This window comes from Rissa tridactyla, chromosome 3, assembly GCF_028500815.1.
Source record: "Rissa tridactyla isolate bRisTri1 chromosome 3, bRisTri1.patW.cur.20221130, whole genome shotgun sequence".
Lineage (NCBI taxonomy): Eukaryota > Metazoa > Chordata > Aves > Charadriiformes > Laridae > Rissa > Rissa tridactyla.
This window is the reverse complement of record NC_071468.1, coordinates 88,753,012-88,771,235: the sequence shown is the minus strand read 5'-3', so window position 1 is coordinate 88,771,235 and position 18,224 is coordinate 88,753,012. Positions and strand designations below refer to the sequence as shown.

The 18,224-nt window shown below is 41.6% G+C and overlaps 1 protein-coding gene across 19 annotated transcripts in view; it reads right to left on the bottom strand.

The window, feature by feature from the left end:
* Positions 1 to 3,232: 3,232 nt before the first annotated feature.
* Positions 3,233 to 18,224, bottom strand: part of SNAP91 (synaptosome associated protein 91) — a 73,181-nt gene continuing 58,189 nt past the window's right edge. For 11 of the 19 annotated variants that reach the window (XM_054196030.1, XM_054196029.1, XM_054196027.1 and 8 more), the window contains 9 exons: positions 16,750 to 16,887; positions 15,314 to 15,463; positions 13,900 to 13,930; positions 12,563 to 12,674; positions 11,645 to 11,668; positions 8,414 to 8,497; positions 8,243 to 8,347; positions 5,877 to 5,977; positions 3,233 to 4,601 (listed from right to left, as the gene is read on the bottom strand). In XM_054196030.1, the coding sequence (XP_054052005.1) occupies positions 5,885 to 5,977; positions 8,243 to 8,347; positions 8,414 to 8,497; positions 11,645 to 11,668; positions 12,563 to 12,674; positions 13,900 to 13,930; positions 15,314 to 15,463; positions 16,750 to 16,887 (737 nt within the window). In that variant the 3' untranslated portion in view covers positions 3,233 to 4,601; positions 5,877 to 5,884. The other 8 variants (XM_054196032.1, XM_054196036.1, XM_054196039.1 and 5 more) reach the window with 5 other exon arrangements.

The following is an 18,224-nucleotide window of genomic DNA, read 5'->3' as shown; positions in this document are numbered from 1 at the left end:
GACATTTGGACGTAGATGCTTTACAGTGCTGTTGCAGGGCAGACGTTCATCAGACCCTTCACAGGTTCCCCTGCACTGCCAGAGAGGAGGTTTGCTCACTGTAGCCCTTGCAGTGGATATCACAAACACACACACACACGTTTCTTCGCTTGCTTCATTTTCTGCTTCAGCTCTACCACTTTTGCTAACTCCCAAAGGCAACTAGTCTTACACCTATCATTGCATTCAGAGATGTCTTGGGCAAAAGAACAAGCATCAGGCTTTTGCTACCCACACCATTTGCAGAGTTTAATTAAGCGAAAGGGAAGCGGTGGTGAGGCTTTAGGAGCCAAGATCCGGAACAGAAAAAAAATGGCAGTGCTGGCTGCTTTAAAATATATATAGCCTCTCTCCTTCTGTAATCCCATCTCTGAAATTATTATTTTGTCCCCTCATTACCACTCAGCGGCTGCCACTTCCCACACTGCTCACAGCACTAGCAATACATGGAAAAAGAGTTTTCTTTTAATAAAATTTCTGATATATTTCATGTTCTAGAAGAGCTGGACCACTAACTCAGTGTATCTTTATGTCACTGCCACTACTTCTACCACAGGAACTTCCAGCTGGCTTTTCTAGGCATTAAGAGTTATTGGGACTTTTTTTTTTTTTCCTTCCATGCAGACTAAGTTGCCTGAGCAGGCAGCTCTTATTCTGGGGCAAGAGAAGGGGAAGGAGGGGCTGGAGCGCAGATTCACGCCAAAAAGACAAAACAACGTCAGCTGTGGCTACTGGACATTTAATGAACTAGATGCTGTCACCCACCAGTAAGCAGCACCTCGTATTACCAAAGTCTCAAATGCATTTATAAAGCAAATCTTCCCCTCCTACTCCCCCCACCCACAGTTAAAGTTTTTGCTCTAAGCTTTCCTGCTTGGTTTTTAAGGCAAGTCTCTAGCCTTTGCAGTCGACTTACTAATTCTTAAGAATGGAAGCTGGGGTAGCAGCCTGATTTTGCAAACAGTCTGAAATGCTAAGGTGATCCCTAGGATCTCAGAAGACAACAATGTAGTTCTCACCATCCAGGCTTTTACCTGGGGGAAAAAACCAGTATCAATCCAGAAGCCCTCATCTCAAGATACAGTACATTTTGAAAGGCACACATTATAAAACCCAGCTTAAAAAAATCCCAAATAAAGCCAATTAAAATTAACGACAAGTGAATGCGGAAGAGGAGTAGGAGACACTTAACCCCAAACATTCAAAAAGATGATTCAGTTCTGAGGAACAAGTTGGGGTTTTTTGTTCTAACCTCTAGAGTAAGCTGAGTTCATGTTGTCCAGGTATTTACCACTCCTTAAGGCACCCAAGGCTTAGGGGGGGAAGCTAAAAAAGTCTCATGTAGCCAGAGGTGCCAGCTTCTAAAGAAGCCAGCACACAGAACAGCAAGAGCTTGGGTAAGGGACACATCAGCTGTCTGAAACCTGTCCTCCCCTCATGAAAAATACAGGGGAAGGAGACAGTTTCTTCCTCCCACGGATAGGAGCCCTCCTCCCCACCCACTCTTCTCCATGGCTTGTACTGAGAAGTGGTTAGTCATAGCAGGACACAGATGCGTTCATGGCTGGATGATGAAATTCAGGTGATAACAAGAACATGTTCTTGTCTACCGGCCAGGAGACAACCACTTGTTTTCCTTGCAAGCCAGATTGTATAACTCCTTTGTCATGGGTAGAAGAAGAGTCACTGTTGTTTAGCCTTGCTCAGCATACTGGGAAATACACTGGCTTTACTTCCCACAGCGCACAAGCTTCGTACTCTTCAGCCAAGTTTGCTTTCTGTCCAGGCTTCCATTTCCTCACAAGATATCAAATGCCAGACACAGGGCAGGCTTGCACAGCCCTCTTGGCTATGAGATCCGCAGAAGGCTAACCAAGGACCAAGGGTTGTGGACATGGATGAAAGTGATGCAGAAAAGACAATTACTGCATGGCAGGGGCACGTACCTGGCAAAGCAAAAACCCTCACGCTGAGGTTTGGCCCCTTGAAACATGCAACATTGCAAACATTCATTGGCAATTCAGTGAGTAGTAGTAATTCATCATCTTAAATTGAATGAGACACTAACGAACTGCTCTGAATATAGTTACATTTGGTCATCGCTGTCCTCTGAAAATGCTGTCCCTACTTTGAGAAGACATGCACAACATGGTGGTAAGAAGCTGAGTGCTCCTCGCATTTGGCAACACACGGCACATAGAAAGGACAGGCAAAACCATGGTGAAGCTTTCTGGGGGGGGCAGTTACTGACCTCGTTCAGGTCTTTGTGCTCAATTAGTGAGAAAACACAGCAATTTGCCAAGCTTACCGATTTCTAACACGGAACACCCTGACTCAAGAGGGTACTCATCCTAAGGCTGAAGTATAAAAATCAACCTTTCCAAGGCCAAACTCGACAGAATAGGACACCAATGTAGTAGCAAGGAAAAAAACAAACCAAACAAATAACCAAAAAAGCCTCTTAAGCAATGGCACTCCCCTACTGCTTGCACAACTTGGAAATGTCTTTGAAATCCAATTCAAGATTCAAACCCTACCAGAGCGTGATCAAGTTGTTTCAGTGTTGTGTGGTTTATAAATTGCTTTGAAGCAGCCTTTGGCATTCAGTACTGCTTCATCACTTCATTTTGTTACTAAATCAAGGAGGTCTCTAGTTAGTTACTAGAAAGACATTAATGTACTAAACCGTATGAAACGTTTTTTCGTCTCCTTTCATCCTGCCATAAGGCCAACGATAGCACAAGCGATTCCTGTAGCATTGCAGCTGTGCTAGCTCTCAATAGGCTGTTGAATGATGCCTCATAGGAAAGAAATCAGGACCAGCATTATAAACTTTCACAGTTCCAATATTATTCTAGTTTAAAGAGATGAAGAGCTTTAGTGAAGCCTCCTGAGGTGTTACAGGTCAAACCAGAGAATTCTCCTCTCCCTCTCCCCACTTTACTTTTGGCTTTATGCTCAGCCTGGCTTTGTGCAGCCCTCTCCTGTACCCCTTAAAGATCAGCAAAAGTCATTACCAGACTCAGCAATCAACGTCAGGACCTATACACATTTTTTCCCCTCTCAGAGTATATTACTGTGCTCCAGATCTCAGTGATCATGAAACTAATGACAAGATATTTACTTTGATCAAGGTGTTTATTGCATCTCAGAGGGCACACATGCACTGGGGGTTTTTTTTGTTTTGTTGGGTTTTTTTTTGTTTTTTTTTTTTTTTTTTATTTTTTTTTTTAAACTGAAATACAAAGAAGAACCTTTTTGAAATTAGCTTTTTATAGAACTTTCCCATTATGTTATCCCCACAGCAAATTCAGATACAACCACTTTTAATGGTACCATACACTGATTAAATAGTTCATTTGAAAGACTTTAGGTGAATATCTTTCCAACCCGATATGCTTTTACAGAGAACTGCCAAGCCACTTGTAACACTGATCAACAGTGACCTCATTGAAGAGTCAAGATCTTACGCCAAGCCATCAGCAGAAACAGTATGAGAACAAATAAAAATTAAAGAAACACAGTATGTACAGTAAAGGGCATGGATCTCTGGATCAGAATTAAATCTAATCACCAATAGTACAAAAGCTACTCACAGCGCATTCGGGGCAATGGAGAAAACACTAGCCTAAGGCATACACAGGTAAGCACTAAATTAAGAGATGTACGTAAGAACTGAACAGAGATGAGTAACATCACTCGTAATGTTTTGACTACAGATATACCAAAGAGTGCTCTCGTATTTGAAATCCCTTAATGCCAGCACAACTACAGTTGATTTTTCCAACTACATGGAGAGAAACTGACCCTTTACTTATTTTCAGTGCATTTAGCGAGAACTGACAAATATGCCAATTTTAAATGCAAAAACTTAAATAATTAAAATAGATTTTCAAATAAAAATGGCAATAAATATGGTCTTCTTTCAGATATGATTTTTTCATTCTTGGTAAATCATCGAAAAAGTATTTGTTATGGACGTTTACCTTTATATTACTTTAAATTATCTTAACATATACAGTGCCACAAAAATAAAACATTTTTTCACGACAATTGAGATTCCTGTGACTGGGAAAAAAAAAAATGTATTCCACACAATTTCATAAGTATTTTCCTTACTATCTGGTATTATCACACTATGTTTCATAACAGATAAAGGAGAAATTGAGTCCTAGGGAAATTTTAGGTGTCCTCAAAAAGTTATATACATTGAGACCTTCAAAAACCACAGACATCGCTCCAAATGGCTCACCAAACAACAGCTGCATAATCTGCCCCCGTGGGATAGGTTCAGAAAAGCACTAGAAGGCATCAGAAACATACATCCATTGTTAAATTGTAAAACACAAATAACCCAAGTACACAAATTCCGAGAGAGTAGGGATAACAGCTAAGGTAGTACACATTCCTAATGTTCACTTTCACAGCTGTGCTACACGTTTCAGGAGGAAGAGAAAGTCTGAGTAAGCGCTGGGTTTGGTACTGGTGGCTCACTTTGAAACTCTGAGCATCCACTTGTAGACTCCAAACTCACGTTTTTATCACAGTCAGAAAAACTGCAGCTGTGAATACAAAAAAGTATTAGATGAAAACTGTAACAATGAGTTAGACAAAGCACGTTCTAGAAAGAGCACGAGATCTGCTCATCGCTTCACACCTTCACACCGGTTTTTAATGAGGCAGCAGTCTTCCCACAGACAGTTATGAATCTGTCTACTATAAACCCAAGTTGAAAGCAGCCACTCCCAGCAATGAAGGTGGATCTCCACTCCTGGCCATCTCCACCAAGGCAAGGTACACCTCCCTGGGGCTGGAATTTGGAGAATGGAGAAGTGGGACTGGGTGGTGCCTGCTAAGAACAGCCTGATCCCACCCATTGCTGCTGCTAACTCTAGTGCAGAGGGGGCTTAGAACAAGTCTTAGAATTAAGTTAGAGGAAGAAAAAAAAAAAAAGGGGACTTAAGAAGACTTTAAAGATATGTAATGATTGTCCTCTCCTCACCTGGCAAATAATTCTAGTCTTAATTATTAAATGTCTACTTTACTTCTGCATTATTATTTTTTAATTGGCTGAAGTGGTCAATTCAATCTGATGTTTCTGCCTGGCCCTCTTCATATCCTTCTCCAAAACCCTCATAGTAATGCTTTTGCCTTTTTTTTTCCTTCCATTCTGCAGTACTGTTTTTTTTTCTGCTTCTCCTCCATTTTTTCTTTATATTTACTCCTCTGTTCTTCCTCACTGTTGCTCTACACAGCACTGCTCAGGATCTCATGCCTTAGCATTCAGAAAAGCAGTGCCTTGAAAAATTGTATGGTGGGGGACAACATCAGCTGGCGGCAGCTGAGAGATGCAAACGATCTCCCCTTGATGATCAGGATACGTAAGTTTTTCCTCTTTTGATCCCTACACACCTATGATACCAAATCTGCTTCCACACCCGCAAGACTGGAACAAGCCTCTTCAGCACCATTTTGCCCCCAGTATTTATACCCTGTTATGATTCTATTTGCTTCAGTATTAAATTCAGGAAAAAAAAAAACAAACGACAAAACCTTGTACTGAATGGAAACAAGGCAAAATGGAAGTTAAAGATAACTTCTCCTGGCAGTCACTTTTGGCAAAAAAACTAGCTGGAAGTCAAGCTTTCAGGCTAAAATTAAAAGAGCGGAGAGAATATTTGGTTTTCCATTTAAACCAACACATTATCAGCACATGTTTCTACCTATTTATGCAGCTACAATTTTATCAGTCATACTCAACCTACTGGCCTCATCAACATCTGTGTGCCAGACACGTACCACAGCGTACCATGCTTAGGCAGGCAGTCACAGAATACCTTATCGTTTACAAGAAATCCTTGATGTTAAGATCCGCTAATGGGTCCTTTGTTGGAGGTTTCTTGGGACTCTGAGTAGCAGGAGTTGGGCTTGGAGAAAGCTAAAAGACGCCGTCCAGGAAGGCAGAAAAAAAAACAACCACAAAGCAGAGAAGGATATACAAACATTAGGTAGATATAGCTGGTTCTCACACAAGCACACTGCAAGCATACAAAGTTCTCATTTTTCGGGAAGTTCAGCGTGTTGCCATTTTGCTCAAGCACTGTTTAGACTCCACCCTTACTACAGGGTTAACCATGTTTGGCTGGTTTAATGGGTAAGGCTACAGACACCGCGTATTCTAGTTAGCATAGCTTCAAACCACTCTCTCCCTGCAAGACAGAATGGTGTTAGGATCATCAACCCGGACAGAAGTTAAGCAACCGTTAGATGTTAATCACCAAGGTGCAGAATAAGCAGAGTGCACGCTGCAGAGTATATCTGAAAATCCCAGAGACTGGCAAATACGTACAAGTCGTTCTACCCTGGCAATGTAAATAAGAGTCCAAAAAGCGTACTGTAGTGGACTATACTAAGTGGCCTGTATTATACTCAGTTCCTCCTCTGGTAGGAATAAAAGTCATCAGTTACTCCACAGAAAACGTCCATTTTTCGAGTTCCATGCAACTCTTACCACTAGGGAGCCAAATGATTCTCCCAGTCTGTCCTTACTCCTCCCCAAACTTACTCTGGGCACTAGAGGCATTTTATATGTAGCCCTGGCACCTTGATGACTACCCTTCTCTGAGAAAGAATTATTTGTGTCTTCCATAATATTATTCTTTATAATGTAAGTGCAGAGCCAGTTTAAGGTGGGAGGAAAAGCAAGACCAAGTAGCTATATATGAAATGCAGAGCTCTAATACCTACAACCTACCTTCTCATTTAGAGCTGCTTCAAGTTCTTACCATTTCTGCAAAGAAAACCCAGACAAACTTCAACAGGAACATGGTTCCCTAGAGGCTGATTGCTTAATATTTGCAAAAAAGGGAGGTGGCTTGGTTACAAGTGTCACAAGTCAGGTTATAGACCTGCAGCATCAACTTCCATCTCCCACTTTACTTGAAAGACAAGATGGACTTCTGACTTACAAAGCAGCAAAATACTACAGGAAAGTCATTCTCTGCCTCTCCTCTGGAAGGGACCTTTCCTTTTGAAAGTTATTACAAACCAAACTCTACTTCGAAAAAAATAGCCTGGAACAGGTATTACGGCTTATGTTGCATCACAGAGCAGTTACGAGCTAAAAGCTTTGCATCAGAGCAGGCAAAGTGCTGCACTTCCAGACTTCTTAGCTTTAAGTTAAAAAGAATCCTTAGGAAACTATGAGGAGCAGCTGATACCACCTGGTTCAACAGGAAGGATGGCATGCCTCCATTCTCTCAACCTACTTCATCATTAATTACTCCATTAGTTTTTTTTCATTATACTAAAGAAAGGACTCATGTCCCTGGCAACCAGTAGCTTGTGACCCAATGTTTCCTGGTTATTTTTAATTACTATAGAATTAAGAATAGGTTTGCTTTGGTTTTAGGTGGTCAAACTTTTGTCAACTTTATGCCTAAATATGTGATTGTCACAAAGTCAGAATAGGTAAATATAATTTAAAAACATGAAGAATGAAGCAGTATCACCTCTTCATTGTAAGTGGATCTCCCACTTAGAAAAGAATATAGTGACTGAAGATTAAGATTATTCATTTGCATTCCTCCACCGTAAAGTAAGCTAGAAGAAAAACTTCAGTGTTTACATTTGCACACTGCTGTGAAAAGCGTGCATCTTGAGCACTCCAACATCACATGCACTATGGTAATTCATACTTGAATGCAGCTGTTTATCACTGAAAGAAACCCAGCAAGCCACCAGCTTAGATAAAATCTGCATATACCGAGGAACAGCTGCCATCCAAGGACTGGAGACCTCAAGCTTGTTCATCAGCAGAAGGTCAGTTTTCTGAGGAAGCTCTTGGTGGGCAGGGAGGGAAGATGCTGAGTGCAGCTCAAGTAAGTGTTGACAAGCTCTGAGCAGAATAGGAACGCCCACCAACTCTATTTTGAGTTTTACTCAAATATCCCCCCAAACTGGGTCTTGGACCTCATTAGATGTAGGAGACTTTTCAAACCTGTTCCACTGGTCTCATGCGAGGGAGTTAAAGAAAAAATAATCAAGGTAGTTCATGTGTTCTGTTGCAAGTCAGGCAGCTGATACTATAAGAAATCTCATGTACAGACCTGCAGCCAGGACTGAAATGAGATAACGCATACACACAAGATACTTTCTAGAGAAATGAAGAGCAGTTAAATGCTCATCTAGCAGTAACACTAACCTGTACACCAGGGCCAGTGGCAGCTCCGAATGGTGGCCTCATCATAGGCTGCCCGTACATAACTGGCTGCTGGGGCATCATGGGTACACCTGCACCTGCCGGGGGCTGTAAATTAACACAGTGAGAGCAGGGTTCTGGGTGAAGAAAGGAGAGCGGTGTAACAAGACTCACCATCCCAAATGCTGCTCCCGGCTGTGGGACAGGTGGAGTACCTCCAGCGGCAGGAACAGCACTTGCTGGAGGCACAGCTCCCGTCTAAAAAATGAAACAAAATAAAATAAAATGCAAGACTTCCTGCAACACCAACTATCCGTAAACTGCACGGAATCTCCAGTATCTCCAAGCTTTTCTGGAAAGCAGGACTGTTATGTAGCAGATAATACCTAACCTCAAAACCACAATGCTTCAAAGAATGAGAGTGATGAATGAGTCCCTACGCCAACGTTCAGCTTGCTCTGTCATAAGCAAGCTAGGGTGACACACTCCATTCTCTTCAGGAATGGAGTCCATTTACTGAACACAACTCAAAAGTGGCCCAAGAAAATATGTACTTTCTTCCTCCTTCTACACATTGTAAGAAAGCATCCCAAATGCACAACTGATAGCCAACGTGCTATTGCACTTGTTGTAGCACTGTGTTTTAGTAAAAGCTTAAGCAGATTGTAACACTAAGGGAAATTACCGTTATAATTAGCTTCCAATTAAAAAAAAAAAATTGTATTTTTATGCAGTGAGATCCCTTTAACCTAAATAATAAGTTCACACACTTAAGTCACAATCACAACCATTACAGACTTTAATAAGCAGAGTTTAGTTTATCTTGTTATGCTTTTCATACATATGCTTAACTTGTTATGATTTTCATTTGAATAACACGTAAGAAAAAAAGGGATCTTTCACCAGGGTTCAGGAAGAGAGAACTGTCAGTTTAGTTGTCTGACTGGATATAAAGCACAACAGCATCTTTGAACAAGGCCACCCCACTTACCCAGCAGAACCTAGACGTCATCCCTTTTGGTTCCCTGGTTTATAACTTCCCATGCACACGGCCTTGAAAGCATCCAAGTCTCTCCTTTTCACAGAAGTACACAGAATCCAAACTACTAACAACTCTGAAGAGCGGCAGGAAGCAACCAAGGAAGGGATTTTAAAGTGGTAGTAGGATTTTCAGGAATCTCATTACTGCTATTGTATGGCCTAAGTATACTGGCATAATTTCTCACGCTATTACGGAAGCCGTAAGTTCATGCCTGAGCCTCCACATCCCTACCACCTACCTTGAGTCAGTTACGTCCCTCCGCACTGGGAGAGCGGCTAGCACACTTTCAGTTCAAAGGAGAGCACGTCTCTGGAGATACATGGGAATTACTGCACAGTCCACTTCCGTGAATGTTGCATTTAGCACCCTTGGTTGATCCTTGCCTCCAAACTAAAATATGCCAGTTTCTTAAGAAACTAGAGTCAAGTCAAGATAACCTGTTCAAGATTCATTAATCAGTAAAAACACCCTACAGTTTCCAGATAATAATTATGAACCTCTTTTCCAGTCTGAAAGTTTCCAGGGGAACATTTCAATTAAAAGCTGTACTGCACTAGCAGCACAGCTGTCCCCAAACTAAAATCAACATCTGGATGCTCAGGTATGGAAAGCAAGGAATAAGAGACACAGATTAATGGCATCAGATGCAGCGTTCCAACTGCAGCCACAGGAACACACTGTAGCTCCAAATCCAGTCAGGCAGAGGCCAAGAAAATGGCCACAAAAACTGAATGGAGATGGCAACCAGTGACAACTGGTGTTCCTCAGCGGTTGGTACTGGGACCAGTGACACCTTTGTTGGCAACATGGATGGTGGGATTGAGTGCACCCTCAGCAAATTTGCCAATGACACCAAGCTGTGTGGAGCAGTCAACACCCTGGAGGGAAGGGATGCCATCCAGAGGGACCTTGACAGGCTGGAAAGGTGGGCCTGTGAAGCCTCATGAAGTTCAACAAGGCCAAGTGTAAGGTACTGTACCCGAGTTGGGGCAATCCCAAGCACAAATACAGGCTGGGCAGAGAATGGATTGAGAGCAGTCCTGAGGAGGACTTGGGGGTGTTGGTTGATGAGAAGCTCAACACGAGCCGGCAATGTGCGCTTGCAGCTCAGAAAGCCAACTACATCCTGGGCTGCACCAAAAGAACTGTGGCCAGCAGGTCGAGGGAGGTGATTCTCAGCCTCTACTCCACTCTGATAAGACCCCACCTGGAGTACTGCATCCAGCTCTGGGGTCCCCAACATAAGAAGGACATGGACCTGTTGGAGAGGGTCCAGAGGAGGGCCACAAAGATGATTAGAGGGCTGGAGCACCTCTGCTATGGGGACAGGCTGAGAGAATTGGGGCTGTTCAGTCTGGAGAAGAGAAAGCTCCAGGGAGACCTTATAGTGGCCTTTCAGTACCTAAAGGGGGCCTACAGGAGAGATGGGGAGGGACTCTTTATCAGGGAAGGTAGCAAGAGGAGGAGGGGTAACAGTTTTGAAGTGAAGGAGGATGGATTTAGATTAGATATTAGGAAGAAATTCTTTCCTGTGAGGGTGGTGAGACACTGGCAACAGGTTGCCCAGAGACGCTGTCAATGCCCCATCCCTGGAGATGTTCAAGGCCAGGCTGGATGGGGCTTTGAGCAGCCTGGTCTAGTGGGAGGTGTCCCTGCCCAGGGCAGGGGGTTGGAACTAGATGATCTTTAAGGTCCCTTCCAGCTCTAACCATTTTATGATTCTATGTATCTGCTTTTGTCTCAAAGCACTAGGGTCACTTGAGGGAACAGGATTTTAGGAAATTCTGCCATTTTAATCCAGAACGCAAAAGATCACAAGGAAGGGAAGAAGTGACCAAAACTTAAGTGGTTCAACAGTGATGTGAAAGAAAGGTTAATTTTGGTCTCCACAAGTATTTTTTCTGCAGATCTGTTTTTCTTTGCTTTCAAAAAATACCTAAGTGCGTGCATGATTTTGAAGAAATATATATATCATCCATGTTTCATGAAATACTATCAAAACCACACAGCTTTCGTGAAAGGCTACTTATCAGATAGTAAAGCCACTACAAGATCAGGCTGATGTTACAGAATTTCAAAATTTCAAGTAGTACCAGTCATCAGACAGTTCACACTCAAGTAAAGCAAAGACAGTCTGAAGCCATTATTTTCATGCTTACAGCACAGAAACGGTAAATCACTACTACTATATTCAACATTGCCTGAGAATTGTCTGCTGGACAGACAGTCCGAGAGCAGCCATGTTAGGTAGCGTCTAGCCAGTTTTAAGCCAGCAGTAATAACTGTAGTGCAGGTGAGGTGCTGTTAGTATCTTTGTGTTTAGTAAGTAAGTACAATGAGAGATAAAAAAAAAATTCACTTACACTGTACAGTATTGCCCAGCCTTTCTATTAAGAAAAAAAGTGGACGTTACAACTAAAACATTCAATGAATTACCAAGTTCAGGGAATTCTTTTATCTTCCATAAGGTTAAGGAACAAGCTGGAACATGCTTAGAGTCACATTAATGTGTGGCTGTGGCAGCAGGGAACTGAACTGGCCATGCTCCCTCTTGACAGTCCCTTCCTCCCCAACCCAACTTTTTTCAAACAGAGGCTGTTTTATGCCCTGTGCGACTTTGATGAAGTGAGGTATCATCCCTCTTCAGATTACTCTTCCAGTTTACTCATGACCAAGTTGCTGTTGTGCCAAATATAGATTTTTAGCTCAATTTAACCCCCTCCTCTCAAAGTTAGTGCCTTCTGGATCCATCTTACAGGGCAACCTTAACTCTTCCAACACACGCTTTACTCTGCTAAACAACTACTCACTTCTAATGTAATATCAATCACCCAATCAGTCTCAATACTGCGTAGTCTTTCGAACTACTTCATTCAGGAAAGCTTGAGAAAAAACTATTTATTTTCTCTCCTTCCAGTACTTCAGCTTTGGATCAATATCACTGTCTTTTGGCAATCTACCTGGGCCTGGTGCTGGCAAGACCCATAATGGCTAAGCACACACTTGGAAATTTCCATGGATATTAAGTGTACATAGAATCATGATGTAGAGCAGCATCTTGATACACACAGTAGTCTATTTTCATTGACCTGAACTCAAGGATTTATTTATGCCAGCTGTAAATATGGTCTCAAAAGTGTGACTTGAAACAATCACATCATTTGTACAAGAAGCAAACTGTTTAGCTGAAGTAGGCAGGACCAGTGCCTACACGTATACTTGCATAGTCTCATAAAATATTGATGTTTCAATACTAGTGGTATTGACAGATTACCACGTACCAATGGACCACTTGGGACACCACCAGTTGACCATGTTGCAGGTGCTACTTTTGGCTGCCAGTTGGCTCCTCCTGTTAACTTTTTCTCTCCAGCGTTCCACTGAAGGTCTCCCCTAACAGAGAGGGAGACAGACAGAGCTATTATTTACATACAGTGAAAATGAAAACCAATTGCAGTACGTATTAATGTTAAGCTTGCAGCTACATTAGTTTATGATGTACGCAGTTTACGTTATTAACAGAAAGATATGCTTTTAGAGCCACTCGGTTTCAAGGGTTGTTAGTGGTAGACACCACTACGCTCTATACTGAAGTCAGTTACACGGTTATGGCCTTTGTGGTGAGAATTAAAGAGAAGTTTTACTTAGTATTGACTGAAGGTAACATATTATTGCATATACCCTTGCAAAGTAGGAAGAGGGCCTGCTACTGCCTATTCTACTGGGGCCAGGCAGTAGAGCTGCCTGCTAGAAGTCTTTGAAAGGTCATTTCATTGCTGGAACTCTTGCTCAGACAGCTGAAGGAGGAAAGCATTCAGTTCTGAAAAAAGTTGATAGATACAAGAGAAACAAATCATTCACAGAACAAAAGGTCTGTTGCAAAACCAGGTTTTGTTAGAGGCTGCTCTATCCAGAATATGATGCACCATTTAAATGAAGTAGACTGAAGGAAGCTAAGTTTTGGGGATAAACGTCATGATGTGTTTATACATAGCCCTCCTATCATCTCCACAGAGGCACAACACATTTTGAAGTACACATATCATAAACTGGTCTTGCATACAGAGTAAAACTCAGCACAGAAGTAAGCAATCAGATTAAGGTAAATTAAAAAATAAATGCAATGCTGTAAACGTTTCTTCTTGCAAAAAGAAGCTTTTCTGCATGGAATGAACTTCTTTTCTATTTTACAAGTATTCCAATGCCTACACGATAAGCACATCCAGCGTCTGTAAAAAGATAACAAAACTATTACATATTAGCCTAGATTACTGAGGAGAGCTATACAGTTTATTACCTGGACTATTTATTCATTTTAAGTTGTTTGGAAATCAGCTATCCAATATGAAGACAGTAATTTACCAAAAAAAAATATTTTTAAGACTCAGATTAAAGCCAGCAAGTTTAAAATCTGTCAGGAACATTTAACCTTAATTATTCAGTGAATCTGTATAGAATAGAATACTTTTTCCAAAATTTTTCTGAACTGATTTTTTCTGGGGGGACAGGGGGCACATGACCAATTCACTGATTCTTAATAAACACTGAAATAGATGTATGACTATACAGCAGAGTCAAAAACTTTCTTTTTTTTTTTTTAAAACAAAGTTGAACTTACTTTTTTGAAGTGGTACCAGAAATTCCAAGATCTGAACATTGTAAGAAAAAAAAGGGAAAAAAAGGTCATGTGTTTAGTAAATTAAAGCACGTCAAAGTAACAGCTCACATTTAATCACATATGGCCTTATACAGAGTAATAAAGTTTTCGTTGTCTTCATTTAGACAGCATCAGAATACTGACCACATCTGCCCCTTTCTTCAGGACAAACTTTGAGATATCCTGCAGATGTCTTATGCTTGAGGAAGCCGTTTTTGCTCCATAAGCAAACCAAAGTAACAGTATATGTAGGTCTACAAAACGCTAAGTTATTTAAGAGCACCAAAATTATTTACCATAAATGACAACACTAGCGTTTCTTATTATACATACTGAAATCCATATTATACGTACTGAAATAAAAAGCTATTTTTTTTTTTTAATATATTTATTCACAGATTTATACACATAAATCTGAATGTCACCGGGAAGTTTCACACTGTTTTATCTGCTCTCTCATACATAGGAACTCCAAGTAGTTTCCTTAATTACTCTCTGGAAGAAGTTTTAAAAAAATACTCTTCTCACATGACCAGTAAAGGTCCTGTAAGCCAGAAATTGCTAAGTTTAATTAATTTCTCCCACAAACTTAGACGTACCAATGACTTTCAGAAGAGGTTTCACGCGCTTAAGAGTCCTGCTGACTCCTAAGCACGGTAGTTTTCCCCCACACCTAACAGAAGAATATCCATCATAAAATCAGCTTTATCTTTGCTGTGGCGTGTTTACATACACTAACAGAATATTCCATTTATACAATCCTCCAAAGTACAACTTCAGTATTGTTATACATTAGCCTAGGTGGGTCTCTGTTAGGTTTTTTGAGGGCTGGGGCTACTGATCTCTAGTTATAAAGGCTCAAGGCCTTTTCCTTCTACAGGAAAGTGAACACCTTTTTGTTTAGCATTTCAAGAACATGTTTTGGAAAGTTCACTGTCTGAGAGGTCTGTTCCTGGCTGTTATGCACACTTCATCCCACTGCTATTCATATCATCATTAAGCAAAAGGTCAGTGTCTTCTGCTTAAATTCCACAGTGCTACCAGATGCTTTGGAGAATTTTGATCTTTCCATCTGTTATTACACAGGGGCACATTCATTAAGAGTCTAATGCGCCCCTGAATGAACCTGGGACGTTCACACGGTACGAATCATACCTACCAGACAGATCCCATTATTTGACTCCGATCCTGGGCACAGAGAGGGATGAATTACAACCCCAGACCACCAGCTGTCCTGATTCCTGCCTCTAGCTTCCCCCATCTCCCCGGGAAAACAGGACGACGTTGAAAGCAGCAAGCTAAAATAGACAGGTATCTGGCTCCACAGAAAAGTAACACAGTTGTATACCACTTAAAACTGAAATTTGTCACTTACTGCCTACTAAGTTTGCAAGAGATGAATCAAGATCACTTCCGAGGCCTTTGCTTGCTGTTGAAGCAGGGACTGTTGCTGTGGCTGCAGGTGCTACAGGCTGACCAGAAGGAACCATAGTCGGCATAAGAAGATCACCTAGGCCATCAAACACTGAAAGTGAAGGGAAAGTGGGTTAGAAACACCAGGTGTGGCAAGAAATACACTACCTGCCACTTCGCTGTTACTCCAACCAATATAGCACAGACAACCACGTCACAAGTCTTACCAAAACACCATTTGACATTAAAAGTAATGCCAACAAGGGCATGCACGTCGTTTTACTAGACACTGAATGTACAGTAATCCTGTAAGAGCTATACCAATGAGAACTAATAGGAGAGAACATGCCTAAAAAGGACTTTCATTGGAGAGTTGAATCTACATAGATACAGCACCACTTCCACATGACACTTTTTCTTACAGCCATCATTAGAGAGACATCGGATGCACACACATTTGTCAGGAGATATTCATTTAAAGGCTTTTAAAATGAACATCTTGCAGCAAACACCAGTCAGAATCACTGTGGCAAAGGCAGCCTTATACCTTAACATCTTATGGCAACAGGATTGAAAGTCTCAAGATGTTACTGTTTACTTGCAAGCAGCAGGGAGTCGGGAAAACCTACTAACATCTTATGAGATCAGAAGGAAAGAGAACCATCCACACTGACAGAGCTAGCCTCCTTAGTCCAGTCATCTAAATCAGAAGTTCATTTTTTGGATCCCTTGAAGCCAAACAGCCTGGTATATCTCATGCCAGCGTTCTATCTTCTGATCTGTATTTGAGGTACATGCTAATGTTAAGTCAACAGGAAGGGGTAGCATGTGCACTGGCAAGCAACCAAATAACCAAACAGCAGTACTACTTCAACCTTTGGTTTTTTCCTTGTACAGTTGTAGAACTCACCAATTTTAAGTTTGTAGCAAGGACCCAGCATGGAAAATATAGAATGGAAGAGATACAAACAAAATGATAGCAGTGATGAAAGTTTAAGCTTAGTCAGGCAAAGAACACGACCTCGGTCTCCACTCTGTGTACCTTCAGGTGCCATGCAAGCTCAAGAACAGCTTCAACAGCAGCAAGATGACTTGCCTATATACTTGATTTACAGAACAGTGTTTTCCTTGCGTAATTCCTGATTCATGCAAGCACGCGCATGCAAGGATGATGTTCACAGTAGTTTGTTTTTTACTGTCACAGCAGAATAAAAAAAATGGGTACAGAGAGCTCTTGGGCACACACCAGCCTGAACACCACCCTGAGTTCTTCCAGTAGAGAAGGATCAGGGAAACCACTGATATCGCTTGTACTAAGAGCCTAAATATGGCGTCATTAAGTCATCTAACACATAAAACACATCATAAAAATTCACAGGAAGAAACCCTGTGGCTCACCTGATGCATCAAATGAACTGCCAGTCGTTGGAGCCGTTGTCCCAAAAGCTGCATCAAAGTTAGGCTGTAGTAAGCTGGTTTGGGCTGGAGTGACTGGGGATGGTGATGGAGAGGGAGCGATAAAAGAACCTCCAAAGCCTTGAAAAAGCCACATAAGAGAGGCGTGGACATTAGAGTCAGTCTTGTTGGGCTGTGTTTAACAAAAGCTCAATCTGTAGAAGGCAGAACGATAGAGACAATTCTTCTAGACCATCGTAAATTACTCAGTACAACACAAGCACCCTTGGTACGCCAGGTATGACTCAGGAAATTTAAGCTTTTGTGAGAGTCGGCAATAAAACCTTCAATGTTTGTTATTTATATATCTGCAGAGGCAGACCAACAAGTCTTCCAGTCCTTGTTCTAGGTAAGTAACCTCACAGGCTGAATGCAACAACCAAGAATTGGTTCAGAAAATAGAGAAACAAGGGACTAACTTGAGAAAAGCACCCATCAACTACTTTGAAATCTCAATTCAGAAGGCAGTATTTTACTAATCCAGTTTAGCCTTTCTCACCATTTTAAACCATCCTGGTCTCCCTCGCAAGATGCCTTCAAGCTGGTGCCCCCTCCTCCCGTCCCCCGCCCACTCATACCAAAGCAGGATCAACAGCATCCACGAGTGAACTGCTTGCAGGCTGAAGAATCTCCATGATTAAGGTTAAGGTATATATTATAAACCCTGTATTTATAGAAACAAACCCTACTCATGGAGATTCTTTAGCCTACAAGCAATGCACTCTCGTCCCTGGTCATTCTTAAAATCCCTCCCTTGCCCACTATACAATTTGATCTCCCTTGCAATTTAAGCTTATTTGTATTATCTACAGACTCTGGAAACTGATTAAATATGCAAAGACCGTCAAAATGAGAACAGACATAGGACACCTTCTCAATTCTCTTTAGCCTACAAGCCATTCGTATGGCTTCTAGAATCTCTTATTCAATCTCTTCTTGACAGTGATGTCCGAGACCTCTGTACTACATCTGCAGTCTCCAGCCTTGTTTTTTTCCCAGCTGCCCTTCTACAGGAAGACCTGAGCTCAGTGCTCCAACCATGACTACGCAAATACAGCGGGAATAGCACTCCGCACAACCTGCAGGCTGTGCTTGTCCCCCCTACATCAGAGTAGGAAGTGTATTACTTTGCCAGAGCTGGGCACAACAGAGTGTCCAGCCAGTGCCTTTAGTTTCTTTACAGGGAACATCGTACCTTACAGTCTATTGTCCTTCTTTGTCCAGGTAATCATTGCTGCCTATGGACAGAAGCTTGGACATTTACTCATTTGAAATTCCTCCTTACGATATTTTTTTCTAATTTGTAGAGACCTATTCTCATGCAAAGTAAATACAGATCTTTTCATGTGGGTGAAATCGGAGAAATTAAGCATGCTACTCCAGCACGCATATTGTTGAAATTAAGTGCCAAATACAGC